Source organism: Lipophrys pholis (genome assembly GCF_963383615.2).
Source record: "Lipophrys pholis genome assembly, chromosome: 8".
NCBI classification, from domain to species: domain Eukaryota; kingdom Metazoa; phylum Chordata; class Actinopteri; order Blenniiformes; family Blenniidae; genus Lipophrys; species Lipophrys pholis.
The window spans coordinates 29,553,138-29,571,667 of NC_137630.1; the positions used below are offsets into that span (position 1 = coordinate 29,553,138).

The 18,530-nt window shown below is 46.3% G+C and overlaps 1 protein-coding gene across 1 annotated transcript; it reads right to left on the reverse strand.

Annotated features, from left to right (window-relative positions):
* Positions 1-185: 185 nt before the first annotated feature.
* LOC308113289 (dihydropyridine-sensitive L-type skeletal muscle calcium channel subunit alpha-1-like) lies at positions 186-17,837 on the reverse strand. Its single transcript, XM_080469423.1, has 45 exons — positions 17,563-17,837; positions 16,329-16,434; positions 14,425-14,564; positions 14,147-14,280; positions 13,667-13,819; positions 13,377-13,582; positions 13,158-13,261; positions 12,924-13,069; positions 12,765-12,846; positions 12,520-12,680; positions 12,159-12,384; positions 11,875-12,082; positions 11,186-11,306; positions 10,983-11,097; positions 10,576-10,675; positions 10,414-10,483; positions 9,972-10,104; positions 9,756-9,885; positions 9,592-9,651; positions 8,987-9,093; positions 8,813-8,900; positions 8,518-8,625; positions 8,340-8,392; positions 8,101-8,247; positions 7,713-7,914; positions 7,463-7,621; positions 6,815-6,925; positions 6,645-6,728; positions 6,041-6,088; positions 5,548-5,574; positions 5,334-5,459; positions 5,181-5,246; positions 4,996-5,087; positions 4,756-4,915; positions 4,542-4,669; positions 4,365-4,461; positions 4,151-4,253; positions 3,958-4,059; positions 3,742-3,875; positions 3,532-3,657; positions 2,937-3,145; positions 2,787-2,851; positions 2,666-2,712; positions 2,519-2,587; positions 186-1,616 (listed from the first exon to the last, which is right to left on the reverse strand). The coding sequence occupies exons 1-45, from the start codon at positions 17,742-17,744 to the stop codon at positions 1,287-1,289; spliced, it is 5,565 nt and encodes a 1,854-aa protein (XP_080325549.1). The 5' UTR covers positions 17,745-17,837; the 3' UTR covers positions 186-1,286.
* Positions 17,838-18,530: the final 693 nt, after the last annotated feature.

Genomic DNA, 18,530 nt, shown 5'->3' on the forward strand with positions numbered 1-18,530 from the left:
TCTCAGTTTTCACAGGAACTTCTGAAACCAAAGCCCTTCACCTATCGTCCATAGAGGAGCTTAAATTTAGATATGTGAATCCTGTATTGATATTCTGCTGCTTTTGTAACGATCAAAATAGGAAATGAAATGGAGGAAAAGCGGATTTTGCAGCGAGAATTAATCGTTAAGCAAAAACACAAAACCAAAAGTGAGTGATTTATTTATTTTTTTTGTCATTGGTGAAAACACCGAAGGAACATCAACTTTAATGACAGATTCAGATCTTCAAGAAAATAATCGTTCTGGTGAAACTTGCCACAAGTTTAAAAACACGAGCAGATCGATGGACACTGTAGAAAAAAAGAAAAAGCCGGGTCCTTTCGAAAGGCGTGTTCAGACACGAAACAGGAAATAAGTGCAAAACGTAAGTAAGTAGTGGCAGCGGCGAGTTCAGGTACAGGCGTTCAAACTGAATCGATCATACTCCAGGTATGCTGAAGACCCGTCTGGACCGAACCGTCCCGGTGCACAGCCGTAAGAAATACATGTAAACGAAAGCACCTGTCGCAGCGATTCGAGCCGGATAAAAAAAAATAAAAAATCACATCCACGCTCGGACCGCACAATGAACATGTTAAGTTCACGTCATCAAAGCTCCACCGTTAAATAATCGATCGACGGATCAAAAGTGACGTGTTCAGAGATAAAAGTTCTCTCGACGCTGCGTAAACCAAGAGCGGCTGTGAGAACAGGTAATAAACTTCAATACTAAAAGACGAAACGACGGCGATTCAGACGCTGCGTCTCTATGAAATACTCGTATCGCCGTCTCTCGAGGCCCTTCCAGAACGTTTGACCTTTACGGGCCCAGATACACAAAAGAAACAAAACTTAGCCGTTGGTTCTCCAGACTGGAGTCCCTCCCCTCTGACCTCTGACCTCAGTGAACGGCAGCACAATAAAAAGCTTTTCTCCTCCTGCGTTCACTGAATCCCTTCACTCGCCTCGGTAAAGACGCTCACATGCTCGTCCCATATGTCTGGAATGGATGAACCTCGACAAACCGACAAAGAAACAAGTGCGCCGCTGCTCGCTCTCTGAGAGCATCCAACAGTTTATTAGTTCAACAAAATCTGAAAGGCGTCCGATTATCAAATGTATCGTTCGGTTAAGGTTTCAGCCACGGTCGACGCTTCGTTAAAGCTGATCTGAGGACAGACGCAGAGCGTCGAAGTGGCAACAAGCTCGGTAAAGTCACGAGGCGGAGCCGCCTGCTTGTGTAGAAAATGGCCACACGAGAACCTCTAAACTTCAGAGTCGGCCTCGGCGGACGCCTGTCTGGGGGGAATCGTGGGAATCGGACGCTTCTTCCTCCTCATGGCCGGATCTGGATGGACGGTTTCCTGTGGCGGCGGCGGAGCCGCTGCAGCGGGGACGGGGACGGGGACGGGGACGGGGACGGGACGCCTCTTCTTGACGGAGGCGCTGCTGCCGGCGCGGTCGTGCAGGATGCTCTGAGCCATGCCCTCCATCGCAGGGAGGGGCATCCGCATGGCCGCCGCCATCTCCTGCTTGGCTGCAGAGACGAAGTCCGGATCCCTGGCCTGGGAGACGAGGCCGCCTCTCACCAGAGCCTGGGGGACGGACGGGACAACAGGCAGGGATTGGTCGTATAATAGAGGCGATAAATCAGTGTTTTTATTGTTCCCCTACAGTCAGACAATAAAAAATTTGCTTTTCGAAAACTGCTGAACAAAGTACAAGTTCCTCTAAATACTGAACAATGAAAATCACTGCAGAGGACAGAGATGAACCAAACTAAACAAAATGCAAAGTATTTCACTCTATGATTTATGTGTTATGAAGATTTGTTCAGTTTGTAGGATTTACTTTTAAAACTTTTCTATCAACACACTCTGATGTGATTCCTGTGATCAAATATGAATTGGGCAATTTGTTCATGGTACAATAAATGTAAGGTTTTTTTGCTTGTACTTTCCTAAAAGTAAAAAAATAAAAAACCTCCATGAAATGTACTCAAGTAAAAAGCAAAAATTTAATTTTAACTTTAAAGCTGTTGAAAGAAATAAAAAACGAAAACTAGGGCGGGTATTAACCTGACTGCACTTTCTATTAAGTTCTACCAAATTCCATTTAAAACTTTTTTTTAAGGAGTTTTTGATTTAGAAAAGGAAATAAGAAATCTTGGTATTGTCAAGCCAAGTTCAGCATCACTATAAAAATCTTCAACACATGAAGTAAACTGAATTAAAATTCTTAATTTTTATCTTCTGACTCTGAAGGAACTGAAAAAGAATGTGTAAAGTGTTTTTGTATTTGAGGGTCTTCATACTTGTTATATAGAATTATGTCACCGCTGTTAATCAGACATTAAACTTAAATATTTATCTACTTTCAATCGGTCTCCAAAAGGAAGTTTGGTCTGAATATGTCAGCTCTCACAGTGAACTTCCCCCTGATGACTGTGTCATTAAATGATGTGTAATAAAGGGCTTAACAGTGACAGTGCACCGACCTCCTGGACCAGCCGGTCGGCTGCAGGGCTTTGACTCTGGCCGTCGCCGTAGTTTGGATCATAAGGAAACTGTGGAGGAGAGACGAGTTCACTTCAACGGTCAGTTCATCAACTCCTTCATGTGTCAGCCTCCAGAGAGAGACGTACCTGTGTCTTGTCTGTCCTCACCGTGAAGCTCCAGGAGCGTCTGCTCTCTGAAAAACAAACCACAACACAGTTGGAGCGTGCGGCGGAAGAATCTCCTCAGGCCCCTGTGGCGTGGTCGTACCTGGCTCCTCGTCCTCACTGGGATTATAGAACTCCTCCGGAGTGCCTTCTCTTTCAAATGAAAACCTGAAATATAACAAACTACATGAATCCTTCCTTTAACGGGGGCAGCAGGAAGTGTGTGTGTGTGTGTGTGTGTGTCTGAGCTCACTCTGCAAAGGCGTTGTTGTTGGTGTTGTTCTTCGGCGCCGTCGTGGGGAAGAACTCGGTGGCTGCCGCCGAGGTGGAGGAGTTGGGCGGCGACTCGGGCTGGCTCTCGGAGAACTGGAGGGGCCGCTGGTTGGTGACCTGCGGCGGCTGAGTGCTGGTGGGCTCGGCGGCGAACGAGTCCCCCCGGTTTCCAAACAGACCGTGTGAACGCTGCCAACACACGATTCATTTTATACAAACTGAACATGAACGAGTGAAACATCTGACCTCGGCGTACAATGGAATGTCAAAAAAACAGTGAGCAGGATGAGAAACGACCCAATCAGCAGACATGAATCAGTATCTTATATCACTCATATATGGAGATGCCACTTTAATCATATAACACAACCTAGTTTGAGAAACTGTCAACATTAAATGAATCAAAGGCTCCAGTTAGAATCTTCCACTCACTGAACTTCAACCATGATCTAAAGCAGGAGTGTCAAACTGGATTTAATTCACGAGTCACTAACAGTCTAATTTAATTGAGGGACAGTCATTGTTACACTCTCATCCAGCCGGCAGGATTTGGGCCTCTGAGGAATGATTCCCACCTGATAAATGCGCTCCTCTCCCGCCTCCGCCATCGCTCGGTCCAGTTCCTCCTCATTCTGCAGGTCTCCTGAAATCGCCCGATGCATCTCTGGCGCCAGCTCTTCGTCGGTACTCCTCAGACCCGCCTGAGTGGAGCACGGGCGGTGTGAAGGAAGGAGCAGAAACGTGGAATCCCGAGTTTAAAGGTGGACGAAAAAGGTGAAGCTCACCTGGATCTCGGGGCCGGAGGCGTTCTTCTTCGAGGGCCGGTAGCCGTAGTACTCCTCCTGGCGCTTCAGGAACTTGCGGAAATGATCTTGGAGCAGGAAGGTGGCGTAGAATTTCCCCACAGTGACTTCGTCATCTGCAAGCAGGCCGCACAGCTGGACGTGTGAACAACGCTGGGACGTCCTGTGAAGTGACGCTCTCTATGTCTGCAGACTCACCTCCTATCGGGGGAATGACCTGGTCCAGGAGCTTCATGCTGGTGCGTTTCCAGATGGACTTGATGATGGCTCTCAGCTCCTCATTGGCCTGCTCAAAGTTACCTAGTAGAGACCAGTTCAAATCGAAAGTGGATCAAGTGGAAAGAATATCGTGTCGTCGTGAAGGCGCCAATCAACCACAACACGGCAGTACCTTCTGTTTTGATTTTCAGTGCGGTCCTGACCAGGGCGAACAGAGTGGCGTTGAAGGTGACGGTGCCGTCGCTGTTGAGAGGCATGTTCATCCCAACCAGACGCTGCGAACACAACCGGGGAAAATCTCTTTCAATGTGTCTTATCAGACACGCACACATGTACAGAAAAGTACCGGGATACTCCGTCGGTGTAGCACTTCATGTAGTACGTGCCTGGCATGCAGCCCGGTGAGGACAGAACTTCCCAAAGCCCAGCGGAGGCTGGATTCGGCGCAGCAGCGTCACCACATCCAAGTGTTTGATCCTCCCGCTTTGAGAGAAATGTGTCATAATCAACTCAGGTCACACGTACTCTCTAAGACCGTCGTTGTAGCCGAGGTTGACGCTCACGTGGCTTCGGGGTCGTATTCCGCCCAGATCTTCTTGAACTCGTCCAGATGGTGAGGACCGAGAAGAGACCAGTCACGCGTCAGGTAGTCAAAGTTGTCCATGATGACGGCGACAAACAGGTTGAGGATCTGGCAAAAAACGAGCAAAAACATTTTTTTTAAAGATGTTTCAACATTTCTGCGTCAAGTTTCTTAAGACGGCGGCTGTTTCTCACCAGGAAGGCACAGAGACAGTAGAAACTGAGGAAGTAACAGACGGCGAAGTTGGACCCGCAGGTGTATTCTTCTCCTGGCAGGAAGTCGGACTTGGGGTCACATTTCTTTCCGTACATGGAAGCCATCATGACCTCTTGCCAGGCCTCTCCAGTAGCACATCTGAAGACGTAAGCACACGTCAGACGGTGAAGTCTCGGATCAGAAGAGACGCCGTCTCGGCCCGCCGTCCTTCGACTCACCGGAATAACATGAGAACGGCCTGAGGGAATGTTTGGAAGTTGTTGTTGCGATTGATTTGGGTTCCGTCCACTAAGGCGACTTTCCCGAAGATCTGAAAGGTTGTTATGATGCAGGTCAAAAATCACTGTCAACAATAACACATGCAGCATGGTGGCCATCTGCTAATATAAGATGGAGTGTGTACCTGCATCCCGATGACGGCGTAGATGAAGAAGAGCATCACGATGAGCAGAGCAACATGAGGAAGAGCCTGCAGACACAAAGACACACAGGTTACATACAAATGAAGCTGACATGATCAAGGATGAACAGACATGATTATGATGGCGCCCGACACCTGGAAGGACTTGATGAAGGTCCACAGGAGGTTACGAATGCCCTCCGAGCGGTTCAGGAGTTTGACCAACCGCATGACACGGAAGAGTCGGAAGAACGTGATGGAGACCGAAGCGTTTTCTGAGGACTGCACGCAAGGAGATGGAATTTAATTCAATAAAAAAAGAAAGAAAAAAGAACCTAAATAAAACATGTTGGGAGAGTTTTTGACTCACCGCGATGACTTGCAAGGGATTTGTCTCCTGCACAAAGTGACAGACGAAGAGATGACGGGCTGATCGAGTTACATTCAATCAAACTTCATCAATCGCAGACGCATAACAAACATTAATTACCCCTCAGACATTCAGATTATTATAAAAAAATCTATAGTTAAGATCAGTAATTTTCCTATTTTGATGAGTTACAAGAGTCGCAGGTAGTAGCTGCTGAACAACTGGTAACTCATGCAGAAATACACACACACTTTACTGCTTTTTAAAAGTCAGTCCAGCCGCCACTAGACGAAGCCCCGTTTACACAAACAGCATGAGGCCTACTGCAACACGATAGGTCAACCCCTCCATCGAGGGCTCGCAAGATGAGACGGACATTTCACTGGCGGGTTGAGCAACACGCAGGTTGTTACAGTCGGTTTAGTGGTGAAGCAAAGCAAAGTGCTGACACAGCAGAGCTCATGCAGCGGTGCAGTGCAGATCAGATATTTACAGCACAGCCATGGAGACAGTACAGTCCTCCACTGGAGGCCAGGGCAGTCTGTGGAGGATAGACAGGTGGCGAGTGAGGTGCACGAAGGACGGAGAGATGGATGGGGAAGAAAGAGAGAAAAGGAGAACGTGTGACATCATGTCTGAATGGAGAAGACTGAAACTGCTGCAAGCTTGGTGTTTGTGAATGAACAAAAAAAACAAATGAGGACAATGCGGTGCCACAATGAGAGGGAGAAAGAAACAACCTCAAAGATAAGAGCTCTTCTGAAGTGATCACTCAACACATATAAGACATGAAATCACTGCTGGAATTACAGTTTGCTTGTGACTTTGCCATGAAGAAGGAAATGCATCTTGGACATGGTGAACATTGAGGTGGTGAAATGGACAGAAACAGTTACTGACCATGTCCTTTCAGCCGTCAGACACAATTATAAGTCAGATTTCTGAAAAAATAATCTCTGTGACTTTAAATGGCGTCACACTAAAGCCCATGAATCTCATATTGGATTTTAACACAAAACACCTGCAACAAGACATTTCATGATTTATTCTTTAGAGACTCTAATTAAAAAAAACAACAACAACATATTTTTACTCACGTCGACTTCACTCAGGATGACGTCAACAACGCTGCCAATGACAATGACGAAGTCAAACACGTTCCAGGGGTCTCCGAAGTAGCCCTGCACACGGAGACGTAGAGACAGGTCAGGGAAACGAGACGAGGAGCGCAGGTGAACAGCGGCTCAGCAGGAATAGCAGCGTTTACCCTGGCTTTGAAGGCCATGAGCTTCAGGATCATCTCCACGGTGAAGAGCACCGTGAAGATCAGGTTCAGAGTGTCTGACAGCTTGGTGACGTGGTCCGACTGGTTACAGTGCTGTTGTACGGAAACAGATACAGATTACATGCATTTAAATTGTTTTCTATCATTATATATGTACTTGTAGCAATGGAGTTGCTGTGTTATTGTGATTTACCTGCACGGGCACACAGATGGCATTTATATTGAAGATACGTGCAACTTTGATAAAAGTTGAAAGACGTGTAACAAACTGCTTAAATTAATGGAATTGTGTGCAGATGACCCATGTGAAAAGATTATAGTGAAAAAATGATTTAAAATCTGCACAGCGCAGCCCTCTGTAAATACAGATGCAATAAACACAGGCCACAAATATTTGCTTCTAAAAAATAACATGCACTAAAAGGTTCAGAAAAAACCCCACTCACAAGTAAATATGAAGGACATCTGGCTTTTACGTACTCTTAATTTTTTCCAAATGTATTAAATTTGACCCTTTTAAGAGCTGTTTTGCATTTTCAAGCCACATTTGATTTAAAGCTCCACTAAACGTCAAACCGTCGTAAACCCTGGTGCAGATAAAGTGACACGGTGACTCTGATCTCCACGTACCTGCATCCCCAAACACAAGGTGTTGAGCATAATGAGGAAGAACATGAGGTACTCGAAGTAGCAGGAGGTGACGATGTACCAGACCCGGTACTGGTAGGGGTTTTTGGGGATGTAGCACCTCAGAGGGCGCGCTTTCAGAGCGTACTGCACACACTGACGCTGGAGGAGGACAGGCACACGACGCGAGTGTTAAAAGTTTTCATGACTCGACGCCACAGAGACGAGTTTTGAAGTCTGATCGCAGGGGCACCTGGTTCTTGTCCAGCTCGCAGTTCTTATACTCCTGCTCGCCCTGCTCCTGGAAGGTGACGATGACGAAGCCCACGAAGATGTTCATCATGAAGAAGGCGATGAGGATGATGTAGATGATGAAGAAGATGGACACGTCGACACGGTTGTTGTAGACGGGACCCATGTCCTCCTGGTCTGAGTCTATGGCTCGGTACAGCAGCCTGGAAGCAGAAAATGGTCACGGTGAGACAAACAGGAAGCTTTCCAGACAACAATCGAAGATCGAAGATATAGGACAGTTCATTCGGACAGACTCCAGGCAAGACGGTTGTAACGTACTGAATCCTAACTGAATCACACTAATAAAATCAAAGCAATCTCATCAGAGATCTGAGTCGTCTGCTCACTTTGGCCAGCCTTCAAATGTGGAGATGGTGAAGAGGGCCAGCATCCCGTACAGCACGTTGTCGAAGTTAAAGTCGCTGTTGATCCACTGTCTCCTCGCCACCACCGTGTCCTGCAGGGAATTCTCCATCGGCTTCAGGAAGAATCCCCTGAGGGCGCACGCAGCGAGGACGGTCATTCTAAAATAGCACTGCACCTCTGATAAATGAGATGTGCGATGTGTGAATGGTGTCGGCCTTACTGGCATTCCTCCTCCGTCATCATCGATGAGTCTGTGCAGCTGTAGAATTTCCCCTGACGGGGGAAAAGATCAGAGGAACAATTAATACACGAGTAGCGGATCAGCTACGACGACTGAGGATTAGTTTGGGAATGTGACCTTTATCGTGTCTAAAACAAAGAGCATGTAAAATCAACACCTTGAAGAGTTGGACTCCAATGCAGGCAAACATGAAATTCAGCAGCATGGTGACCAGGACGATGTTTCCAATTGTTTTGATGGCAACAAACACACACTGGACAACGTGCTGCATGAAACAAACAGAGAAGAAACTGTTACTGAGACGGGAAAGTTTGGAACAATATTCTAAGCAGTTATGATTAACATCACACTTTAGTGCCTGTATTGGTGAAATATTGATTTCAATTAATAATGCTATGAATCTGTTCCAAACACAAAGATTTTCCTCCGGGTGATGATAAATGCTGTTTTACCTTCAGGCCTTTGGCCCTGTTGATGGCTCTGAGAGGCCTCAGCACCCTGAGCACCCTGAGGATCTTCACCACGGAGATCGCACTCGATCTGCACAAGAGCGCAGGACCAAAGTGACGACACGCGGATCAAAAAGTCGTGAGGAGAAAAACTGAGAAACGATGACGGGAACTCACTCCATGCCCATCGACAGGAGCGAGACTGTGACCACGATCAGATCCAGGATGTTGAAGGAGTTCCGGCAGAAGGAGCCCTGGTGCATGAACGCTCCGTACACCGTCATCTGTCACACGGAAACAAACTTTACACTCCAGTCCAGGTTTTTCAATGGAAAAAATAACAATATATCTGAAATCTCAGTCCAGGAGGTTTTTTGTTGCTTTTCATTATCTAAACACTCAGTCAGTTGTTAGAGGAAGTTGCTAAAGTAATCGACCGTGACGCAAAGGTCTCTGGCTCAGCTTTAATCGCCGCAGTGGAATAAAGTCATGGATTTACAATCACAAAATATAGACTTTGCAGTTAAATAAAATGCCCAGTAACTATTGACATCAGGAATATATGAGCTGGAGAGTAAAACGACCTCACATCAACGTGAGATGTTATTGTCCATTTAAAACCTTGCGAGTTTTCTGAGGAAACATTTAATGGAGTTCTTATTCTGTTCAGATTGATTAAAATCGTATGTTGGTATTATGAGATTGATGACAAAGACATAATAATGACATTTAATCACATCATTAATTCAATTAATGAAACTTAAATGAAGTATTTCATATACCTTCAGTACAATCTCTATGGTGAACACAGTTGTGAAAACAATATCAGCATAGGCCAGGATCTGAAAAACAGGAAGAAAAGCAGGTTGGGTCATTAGATGTAGTTTTTTTTCTTCAGTGATGAATGTTCCCATGTTCTGGCTGGACATTATTACATAGTTATTACCTGGTTTCTGTAGGATCTGGGATCAATGGGATCCTCAGCTGCCAGCGAGATGGAGGAGAGGAGGATGAACAGCAGGATCAAGTTGGTGAAAGACGAATGATTGATGATCTTGTAGCACAGTTTACGGAACCTGAACACAGACGAACGAGGCACAGAGGCTTTCATGAGCGTCGGCTATAATTACGACGTCTCCGTTTTCAGGTTTCAGATTCCTACTTGTTCTGAGGACCAAAGATGAAGAACGAGCTGGCTTCAGGCAGAGGGACGGCCTCCTCTTTCAGCTGCAGGTCGGCCATCGGTCGGGGCCGGGGGCTGATGGGGATTTCAGGCTCCTCCTCCTCGTCATCACCTGTGGAGTCACACGTTTATTTCGTTATCATTACTATGGTAAAAAATCCCAAAACAATGAGGGAAGAGGAAGCTCTGACAGAACAGTGGTGGTGGGCTTTATATGGTAGTCACCAGAGGAGGGTGAAAATAGCTGCACTCTGGGAATCGGCTGAGTCGAACAGTGATGAAACGTTACTATACTTATACTGTAACGCAGCCAAGACAGCGGCGCTGGTAAACAGCCGGCGTAATGAATCACTGCCGTAAGTGACCTCCTTCTCACAGCTGAGGAACGTGTGCAGCGAACCAGAGGCCGGTTCTGTGTTACCTGGGAAGTCTGCGGGCGGGAAAGGATCTTTCACTTCATTCACATTGGACTCGAACTCATCGATCTTCAGCTGAAAAAAAAAAAGAAAAAAGGAGATAATTCAGATACAAATGCTGTCAAAGAATAGTGAGTCTGTGGTGTGATACTGGAACAGACTCTCACCTTGGCCGTGGTGGGCATGCCCTCGATCTTAGCTCTCTGCTCTGCCAGTTTCTTCGCTATTCTCTCCCGCTCCTCATCAGTCTTGTCCGGCATTTTGGACCTTGAAGGTCATAAGAAAAAAGAGTGGGAAAATAAAAATCATTATGCACAGGCAGGAGAGCTTTTTCAATATTTTTTTTAGGTATTTTTTCTCATCAAACGTCACTTGTGTTTAGATAATCTTTAAGTGATTAAAAAAAAAAAAAAGAAATGTGTAATTTATCCAAGATATTTAACTGTATAATTGGTATAATAGTAAATACAGACTATGAAGTCTTGAGGTTTTGGAATTTTCTTCATTCACACTTTTCTCTCTTCACATATCCTGGTAATTTCCCTTTAAAGAGCTTCGGTATTTTCTCATTCACCTCAGTAGTTTCTTCCTCATCTTCTCCTCTGCCTTGTCCTTCTGAGCTGAAGTCAGACTCTCGGCCTCCGCCAGGTTATCCACGGCGATGGCCAAGAAGACATTGAGGAGGATATCTGATGGCCGTGAGCTCAGGAAGATTAAAAGCTCGGTTGTAAACATGCAACGATTGAAGGTTTCTAAAGAACCGTGAGTGAGGGATACAGTTTCCGCAGACGAAGAGCGTGATGAAGTAGATGGCCACCAGGATGCCGGGGATGACCGGCCCTCCGTAGGCCATGATGCCGTTATACATGATGGACGTCCACTCCTCCCCTGTGAGGATCTGATCAGAAGAAACAAAAATACGCAATCTATTCACTTACGCAGCGCAAATACTTGGATGGATGGATGGATGGCTGGATGGATGGATGGATGGATGGATGGATGGATGGATGGACGGATGGATGGATGGATGGATGGATGGATGGATGGATGGATGGATGGAAGGATGGATCAAGTGTAAACAAATATTCAATTCAAATCAAATGTTTTGAATATTAAAGGGGGATAAAGTACAGATATCTTTGTCATGTAGGATTTCAAGAACAGATACCAGAAAGCATGAAGTACCATCTATAAAGACTCATAAAGCAACAGAAATAAAGCGCAGATCGCTGTAAACAGACACAAGTGAAGAATAAGACTTATAACAGGAAGCATAAAATAATTCATGATAGCAGGAATGACGTCTCCGAGTCGTACAAAACATTTATTGTCTCTAAATTCCAGCTTGTAAACAAATGACCAAAAAAAAAAGCCAAAAACCTTGAAAGTGCTTCTTCAAACTGACGTTTAACAAACTGACCTTGGACACAGCGGAAGACTTTCAAGCCAACTCTCTCCCCGCTCACCTGAAACACGCTGATCAGGGCCTGAGGAAAGTTGTCGAAGTTGCTGCGTCTGACTCTGTGGTCGGCAAAGTTGAACTTCCCCCCGAACACCTGCATGCCCAGGAGTGAGAAGATGACGATGAAGAGGAAGAGGAGGAGGAGCAGGGAGGCGATGGAGCGCACGGAGTTGAGCAGGGAGGCCACGAGGTTACTGAGGGAGGTCCAGTACCTGCAGAGCAAGCAAAACAATCAAGATCTGTCAAGTAGCAACAATCAGACTGAAGAGACATTTTGACGAGACTCACTTTGTGACTTTGAGGATCCTCAGCAGTCGAATGCACCTGAGCACCGAGAAGCCCAGAGGAGTGACGGCCCCCGCCGACAGCATGATCATCTCCAGGATGCCGCAGACCACCACGAAGAAGTCGAAACGGTTAAACAGAGACATGAAATAGGCCCTGGGTCCGAGAGCGTACATCTTCATGAACATCTCGATGACGAAGAGAACCAGGAGCACACGGCTGGCCATGTCTGTGGAGAGGAGAGAAGAGAGAGAGAGAGAGAGAGAGAGAGAGAGAGAGAGAGAGAGAGAGAGAGAGAGAGAGAGAGAAAAGGGTGAGAAATGGACGGGGCTTAATGCTAAAAGTGAGTAACGGAGTCACCGACCTTGCAGGGAGGTGAGCGACTCCGACTGGTGGTGGTGCTCGGTAGCGATGGTCAGCGTGTTGAGGAAGACGAGGATCATCACCACCCAGTAGAAGGCTTTGGTTTTCACGTACACCAAACACTTCATCCTGAAAAAACGGTTCCAGCGGCGGCCCAGGCGGCTGCACACAAGAACAACCGGGACATTGACATGCGTCATTATTCCCCGAGTGTTTTACCTGCCAGCATTTCTCAACCTGACTCACTAGTAGTAGATGATTCGGCTCTTCCCCTCCATGTCATACAGGCTGTCCGTGTCTGAATCTCCGCTGGTCAGCGGCAGAAGACCTGCAGAGATGGAAACACCGGTCATTTCCTCATCTCTCCTCGAGGGCCGGTGCTGAGGTGCTCTTCTTAACGCTGACCTTTGCCCTCCCTGTCCGCATCCAGGACTTCAGCATGAGTGATCCACTCCATGTAGCCATGGAGGTCTTCATCCAGCTGCTGACGCTCCCGCAACTTCTGGAACTCTCCGCGAGACCTGGCCTTCTCTCGCTCTTTGGTGAACTCTCTGTGAGGTTCGATCACAGCCGGTCGTCATTTATCAATCCTGTCAGACTTTAAGAAAAACTCTAAACTAGATGGTAACGATGTCTTACCCACTGAGCACACCCAGAACGAGGTTGAGCACGAAGAAGGAGCCCACCAGAATGAGAGGAACAAAATAGATCCACGGCCACTCATATCCGATGGCGTCGTTGACCTGAAAGAAAGAAAAAAAAAACCCAAGCTGGTCAACCAGAAACAAAGATTTACGGCGTCAAATATCTTCACAATACAAAAGACTCTGATAATATCCGCGTCATGACTGAACTGACCCAGTAGAGCACTTTGGTCCAGCCCTCCATGGTGATACACTGGTAGACGGTGAGCATGGCAAAGCCAATGTTGTCAAAGTGTGTGATCCCGTTGTTGGGACCCTCCCAGCCCGGCCGACACTCGGAGCCATTGATGATACAGCGGCGTCCATTACCAGCCTGAGCACAGGGGGCAGGAAGCTCGTCCTCTGCTGTGGCGTAGATATCTGTGGATCCAAAGGAAAGAGGGAAGGATGACTCAGCTCCATAGACCAGGAGCAAACTACGATTGTGCCTTTGTTTGTACGCACTTGTGCCAGTGTAATAGCAGGTTTTGTGCATCTTGCACTTGAATAGCTCCAGTCCCATGATGGCATAGATGGTAACTAAGAGGAAAACCAGCAGAGCGATGTGCAGCAGGGGCAGCATGGCTTTGAGGATGGAGTTCATCACCACCTGGAGACCTGGAAATGAGGAAGAAAGGAAAACGTGTAAAACTCCACATTACTGAGGCCAATTCTCAGACACAGGACAAACCTGATTCACGAATAATGTGCAATCCCTTAGGGTTAAACCCAACCTCAGTGTTAACCCTGACCCCAACCCAGACAATAAACCAACCCTCACCCCACCCCAGACAATAAACCAACCCTCACCCCAACCCAGAAATCAACAATAACAAATTAAATGGAAAAGAGAAGTAAGCAACACAAAAACAATCCCAGTATACAAAATGTATGTATGTATGTTTTTTTTTTTTTTGTCATGTGTATTAAAGCGCAGGTTCTCACTAGGGACTCCAGAAACGAGGCGCAGAGGTCGGAGCACTCTGAAGGCTCTCAGTGCCTTCATGTCAAACCCTCCGCCCTTCTCCATCGGCACGCCTGCTATCTTATTTATGGTGTCCAAAGCAAAAGTGAAGAGACTGTAAAAACAAAAAACAAACAGCAAATATAAAACCCGATTAGACGTCTATTCCAGGCTTGACACCATTATTCAAGTTTGCGTTACATTTTCAGCTCTTTTGACTATTCTGGTCAGAGAGATTTCCACCTGCAGCTCATCTTACCCCATGAAGACGATGACAAAGTCTAATATGTTCCAGCAGTTCCGTAAATAGGCCCCTTCATGGAACACCAGCCCGTACGCCACTATCTTAAAAAAGCACTCTAACGTGAAGATGATCATGAAAATGTACTCCAGGCTCTCCTGCGGGAAGACGAACAAAACACGGAAATGACATTTGGAAAACCTCACATAAACAAAGAATCAGACTACAGTCAAAATAAGCTGCATCGAGCAGTGATGTTTTGAAATCCAACTGTACATGACGCCAAAGCAGCGCGGAGTCAAACCACTGAAGGTCAGCAGATTTTCACAGGTTATTGGGGTCTGAAGCACCTGCTGGGCGGAATAGATGTTTAGAAAAACACTTGCTGCCGCCGCCGCTACTACAACATCATGTTACCTTTTATAGCCCGTTTAGCCATTCTGATGTAAATTAAACAAAACCCCAAGCTGCTTGAACAGACGGCTGACCAATGACTCACATATGAATCACACAATCTGCACCGCCATGCGACAACAGGAGAGGTGACACTCCACAGCATTATAGGGAGGTTTTGATCAGAGATGGTTGCAAGATTCGAATTTTTTATATACATACATATATATATGTGTATATATTTAATTATCATTAGCAACTCCAACCGATCAGTTCAGGGTAGTTCTCAGATTTCATTCAGTTTAGATCGGCTTACAAAAGTTTGAGCTGCAAATGAAAAGGCTTAATTAAAGCTCAATTTTAGGCAAAATTGTAGTTTATCTGAGGTATACTGGAAATTGTATGCACTCTTTATAATGTATTTATAGACACCCTCAGCCCATAATCATTTATAACCTCCAGTTCTGGCCTCGCATCTACAAACAAGAATATATATTTATACTATTTAAGAAGCAGGAAAGATAATTGTTGGTTGTTGAGTCTCATCTTTAAGGCACATTATGTTTGTTGAGTTTATTAGTTCGGTTACGTCAGGAAACTCTTATATCCATCAGCATGAGTGGTGTGACACTGTCCCGACCTACATCTACCAGCAGAGTGGGGGCCGGCCGTCTCTTCTTACGTTTTTCACCTCTGAGGAATGGTACGGTGAAGAGAAGTCGGCCCTGGGTCGGCCAGCCAAAGCAAAGATAGGAAATATTTGGAGTCAGATCTGAGACATCTGATGAGCGTGCAAATCAAATTAATGTGTGTAAACAAGACAGAAGATTTGACCTTTAACCCCTTTTTGACATGACATTAAGAGATAAAGAGATTTAAATCACTCCCCCACCGTCCAATTCAAATATTTAAAGCAAATGTGTGTTTCAAACCCTGTGGTTACCGTGTGGTTATCCTGGTGGCGTGTGATATCTGACCTGTAATCTGTAACCCGCAGCCTCACTGCAGTGGAACACTACATCTACGATGGTGAAATACAATATTTTTGGACACAAATCAGCAGCATCCAGAGGTCAAACACCACGCACCCGCTTGTTTTGACTGCTTGTAAATACGAGGTCTGTGAATCATCTATATTGAGAGAAGTAATCAAGTCTCCCCGACTTTAAATCCCTGTGTGGAATTTTCCCATAGTTTCCCTTTTAACCACAGAAATCCTTCCGTGCATGTGCATATGGTATTTCTAACGAGATGTCACTTGAGGAAATTAGGGGATTTCTTTGATGACATGTTCATCTGCAGACACAGATGGGATTCCAAATAAAGAACTGACTGCTTTCTGGTGGCATCTAAATGAAGCGTGGCACTCTGACCAGAAAACAGCTGAAACCCAGTAAGACTCCGAGCTGCGGCTGTGCTCAGCCTCACAGTCCTTCAGCTCACCGCCATGAAGCAGTGAAATGTTTTGATGAGGACGGTAAAAATCAGCCTCGTGCCATAAATCAGAGGAAAGTCGTGCTTCAGCTTACCAAACTTGAGTTGGTGTTGTTGCTGTCTTCTTCAGGCATGGGTAGAAACACGGCCAACGCAATGCAATTGGCAAAGATGGTCAATAAGATGATAATCTCGAAGGCTCTGAATGTCAAAGCTCAGGATTGTAAGAATACATGGAGGGAAAAGCTCTGGGATCTGTTTCATGCGCGTATCGGAGAGAATAGATGGTCTATTTATTTATCTGTGTGTTGTGGCGTTTTTCTTTTATTAACAGGACAAAATCAAACACTCCCACAGCCTTGTGGACACTGATCAGCAGCTTTAAATTCTGCCTGAAACATCATCCTGAAAACAGCCCGCCACAGTTCAGTGTAACCTTGTCTGCTGTGCTGCTTCATTCTCGTCCACAGGGGGCGCCGCATGAGAATTCCCCTGCCAGGTCAGCATCCTGTCTCTCCGTGATGCAGTGAGACAGCTGCACTGCCCAAGAATATGAGCAAACCATTTAAACACAGTCTACGCATCAGGAAATAGTCATCGTTGGTTTATGAACTGTGTATCTATGTATTCTAAAAATCTGGATCAAGTTATAAATTTCCCCTAAATCAGGATTTCATTCAGTTTCTCCGAATGAAGAAGTTATGTTACAGAATCAATGTGATTAAAGTCATGACCTGCCCAACCTGCACTGATACACACTTGAAGTAGATGATTCAATATCATTTCCTCCATCTTATTATACAGACAGCGACAGTCAGAGTTCAGTCATGATATATGAGTTATGGTACGGCTGACTCGTTCTATTCCTCATGGACAATCTAGAAACGGCCATCGGGCTAAAAGCGGAGGGGAAATCCTCAACGGGCAACATAACTCAGTTGTGTTCACGCCTGCAATCCAGGGCCACTATTTCCACATTCTAGAAAGAAGTGTCAGAACACAGGTTAAATGTTTCTGACGTGCGCAGATTAGACGAGGGTGAAAATCCAAAGGTTCGAAAACTCAACTGAGGTAAAGGCCGCGCACATAACAGAAGCATTAACACCTCAGGCTTCGACTTATCGCAGATTTGAAGGAGGCTTGGCCGGAGCCTGCTTCCCGCAGGTGAACAACAACCTGATATCTCATCACTCTGCAGATACATAATGTGTGAGTCTCCCTGCTGTCAGAGGTCTGAACCACAGGCTGCTCTACCAACTGTTTCAGGTGTCCTCAGGGTGGGACCGCAGCAGGAGGTAAGCCTGGGAGTTTGTGAGGAATCAAGGATACTTCCACTCCACGATGTTGATGCAGGCCTTGCGGAAAGGGTTTTTGAGGGTGAAGAGGAAGAGGGACCTGGCCGGTCGGGGGTTCCCCCCCGTGGCCTGAAGCTTCTTCAGCTTCTCCCTCTGCTTCCTCTTCAGCTCCTCTTCATTCATGATGACCGGTTTGGCCGCGTCGCTGCTCGCCATCCTGACGCCTCCTCAGCCCGGGGCAAGATCCCAATCCCAGAGAAGTGTGGTACCTTCACGGTATGACCCCCCCGCCCCTAAAACGCTCGGGTACGGCAGGTGTAGGTCCTCTCAGCGGTGGCCTCTGGGCTCCAGACCGACCCCTTGTGGGCTCCCTGCTTCCCCTCTTCCTCCGGCTCGGTGTCCCACAGGCAGAGCCTCAGGCTGAGGGGCTCCGACAGAAACAGCCCACCTCGGCAGGAGAAGTGACAGGAGCCCGGAGTGGCTGGAGGAGCAGTTGGTCCCACTGCAGTTTAAATTTAGACCGTGAACCAGCGGCAGGCCATGCTTGGGGATGGTTGGAGGGGGGGGTCGATGGGACCCAGGGGGTTGGGGCAGGGCAGCACGAGCATATGAAAGCACCCCGGGGGGGGGGGGGGGGGGGGGGGGGGGGCAGTTTAATTGCCCCGCCGGTGGCATGAACCTGAACTCCAGTGAAAACAGACTCAGCTGGTGGAAGATTTCAATACCGTATTTTAGTTTTCAGCTTGTGTGAAAAAACTAAAATACGTGGCGGTTTCACAGTGGTGGACGTGAGCAGAGGAATAGTTCTGAAATTCTCAGGAGAAACAAATCTTGATCTTTGGTTTGATTTGTTTTTAGCTATTTTCTATTGGCTGAGGTGTTTCAATTCTTATATTGTGTTGATATATATATATATATATATATATATTTTAACTTTTCTATTTTGAAATGTTTGGTTGGAGTCTGTGTCGAGTCTGTTCATATAAGGCTCCATTTTTATTC

What these genes read in the sequence shown, in the direction of transcription:
- LOC308113289 (XM_080469423.1), bottom strand. Translation starts at nt 17,744, where the DNA reads ATGGCGAGCAGCGACGCGGCCAAACCGGTCATCATGAATGAAGAGGAG. An exon ending in CCCGCCCGCAGACTTCCCAG is followed by an intron (nt 10,105 to 10,413) that starts GTAACACAGAAC and finishes GTGACTCCACAG; the next exon opens with GTGATGACGAGGAGGAGGAG. An exon ending in ACAGGGCCAAAGGCCTGAAG is followed by an intron (nt 8,626 to 8,812) that starts GTAAAACAGCAT and finishes TGTTTCATGCAG; the next exon opens with CACGTTGTCCAGTGTGTGTT.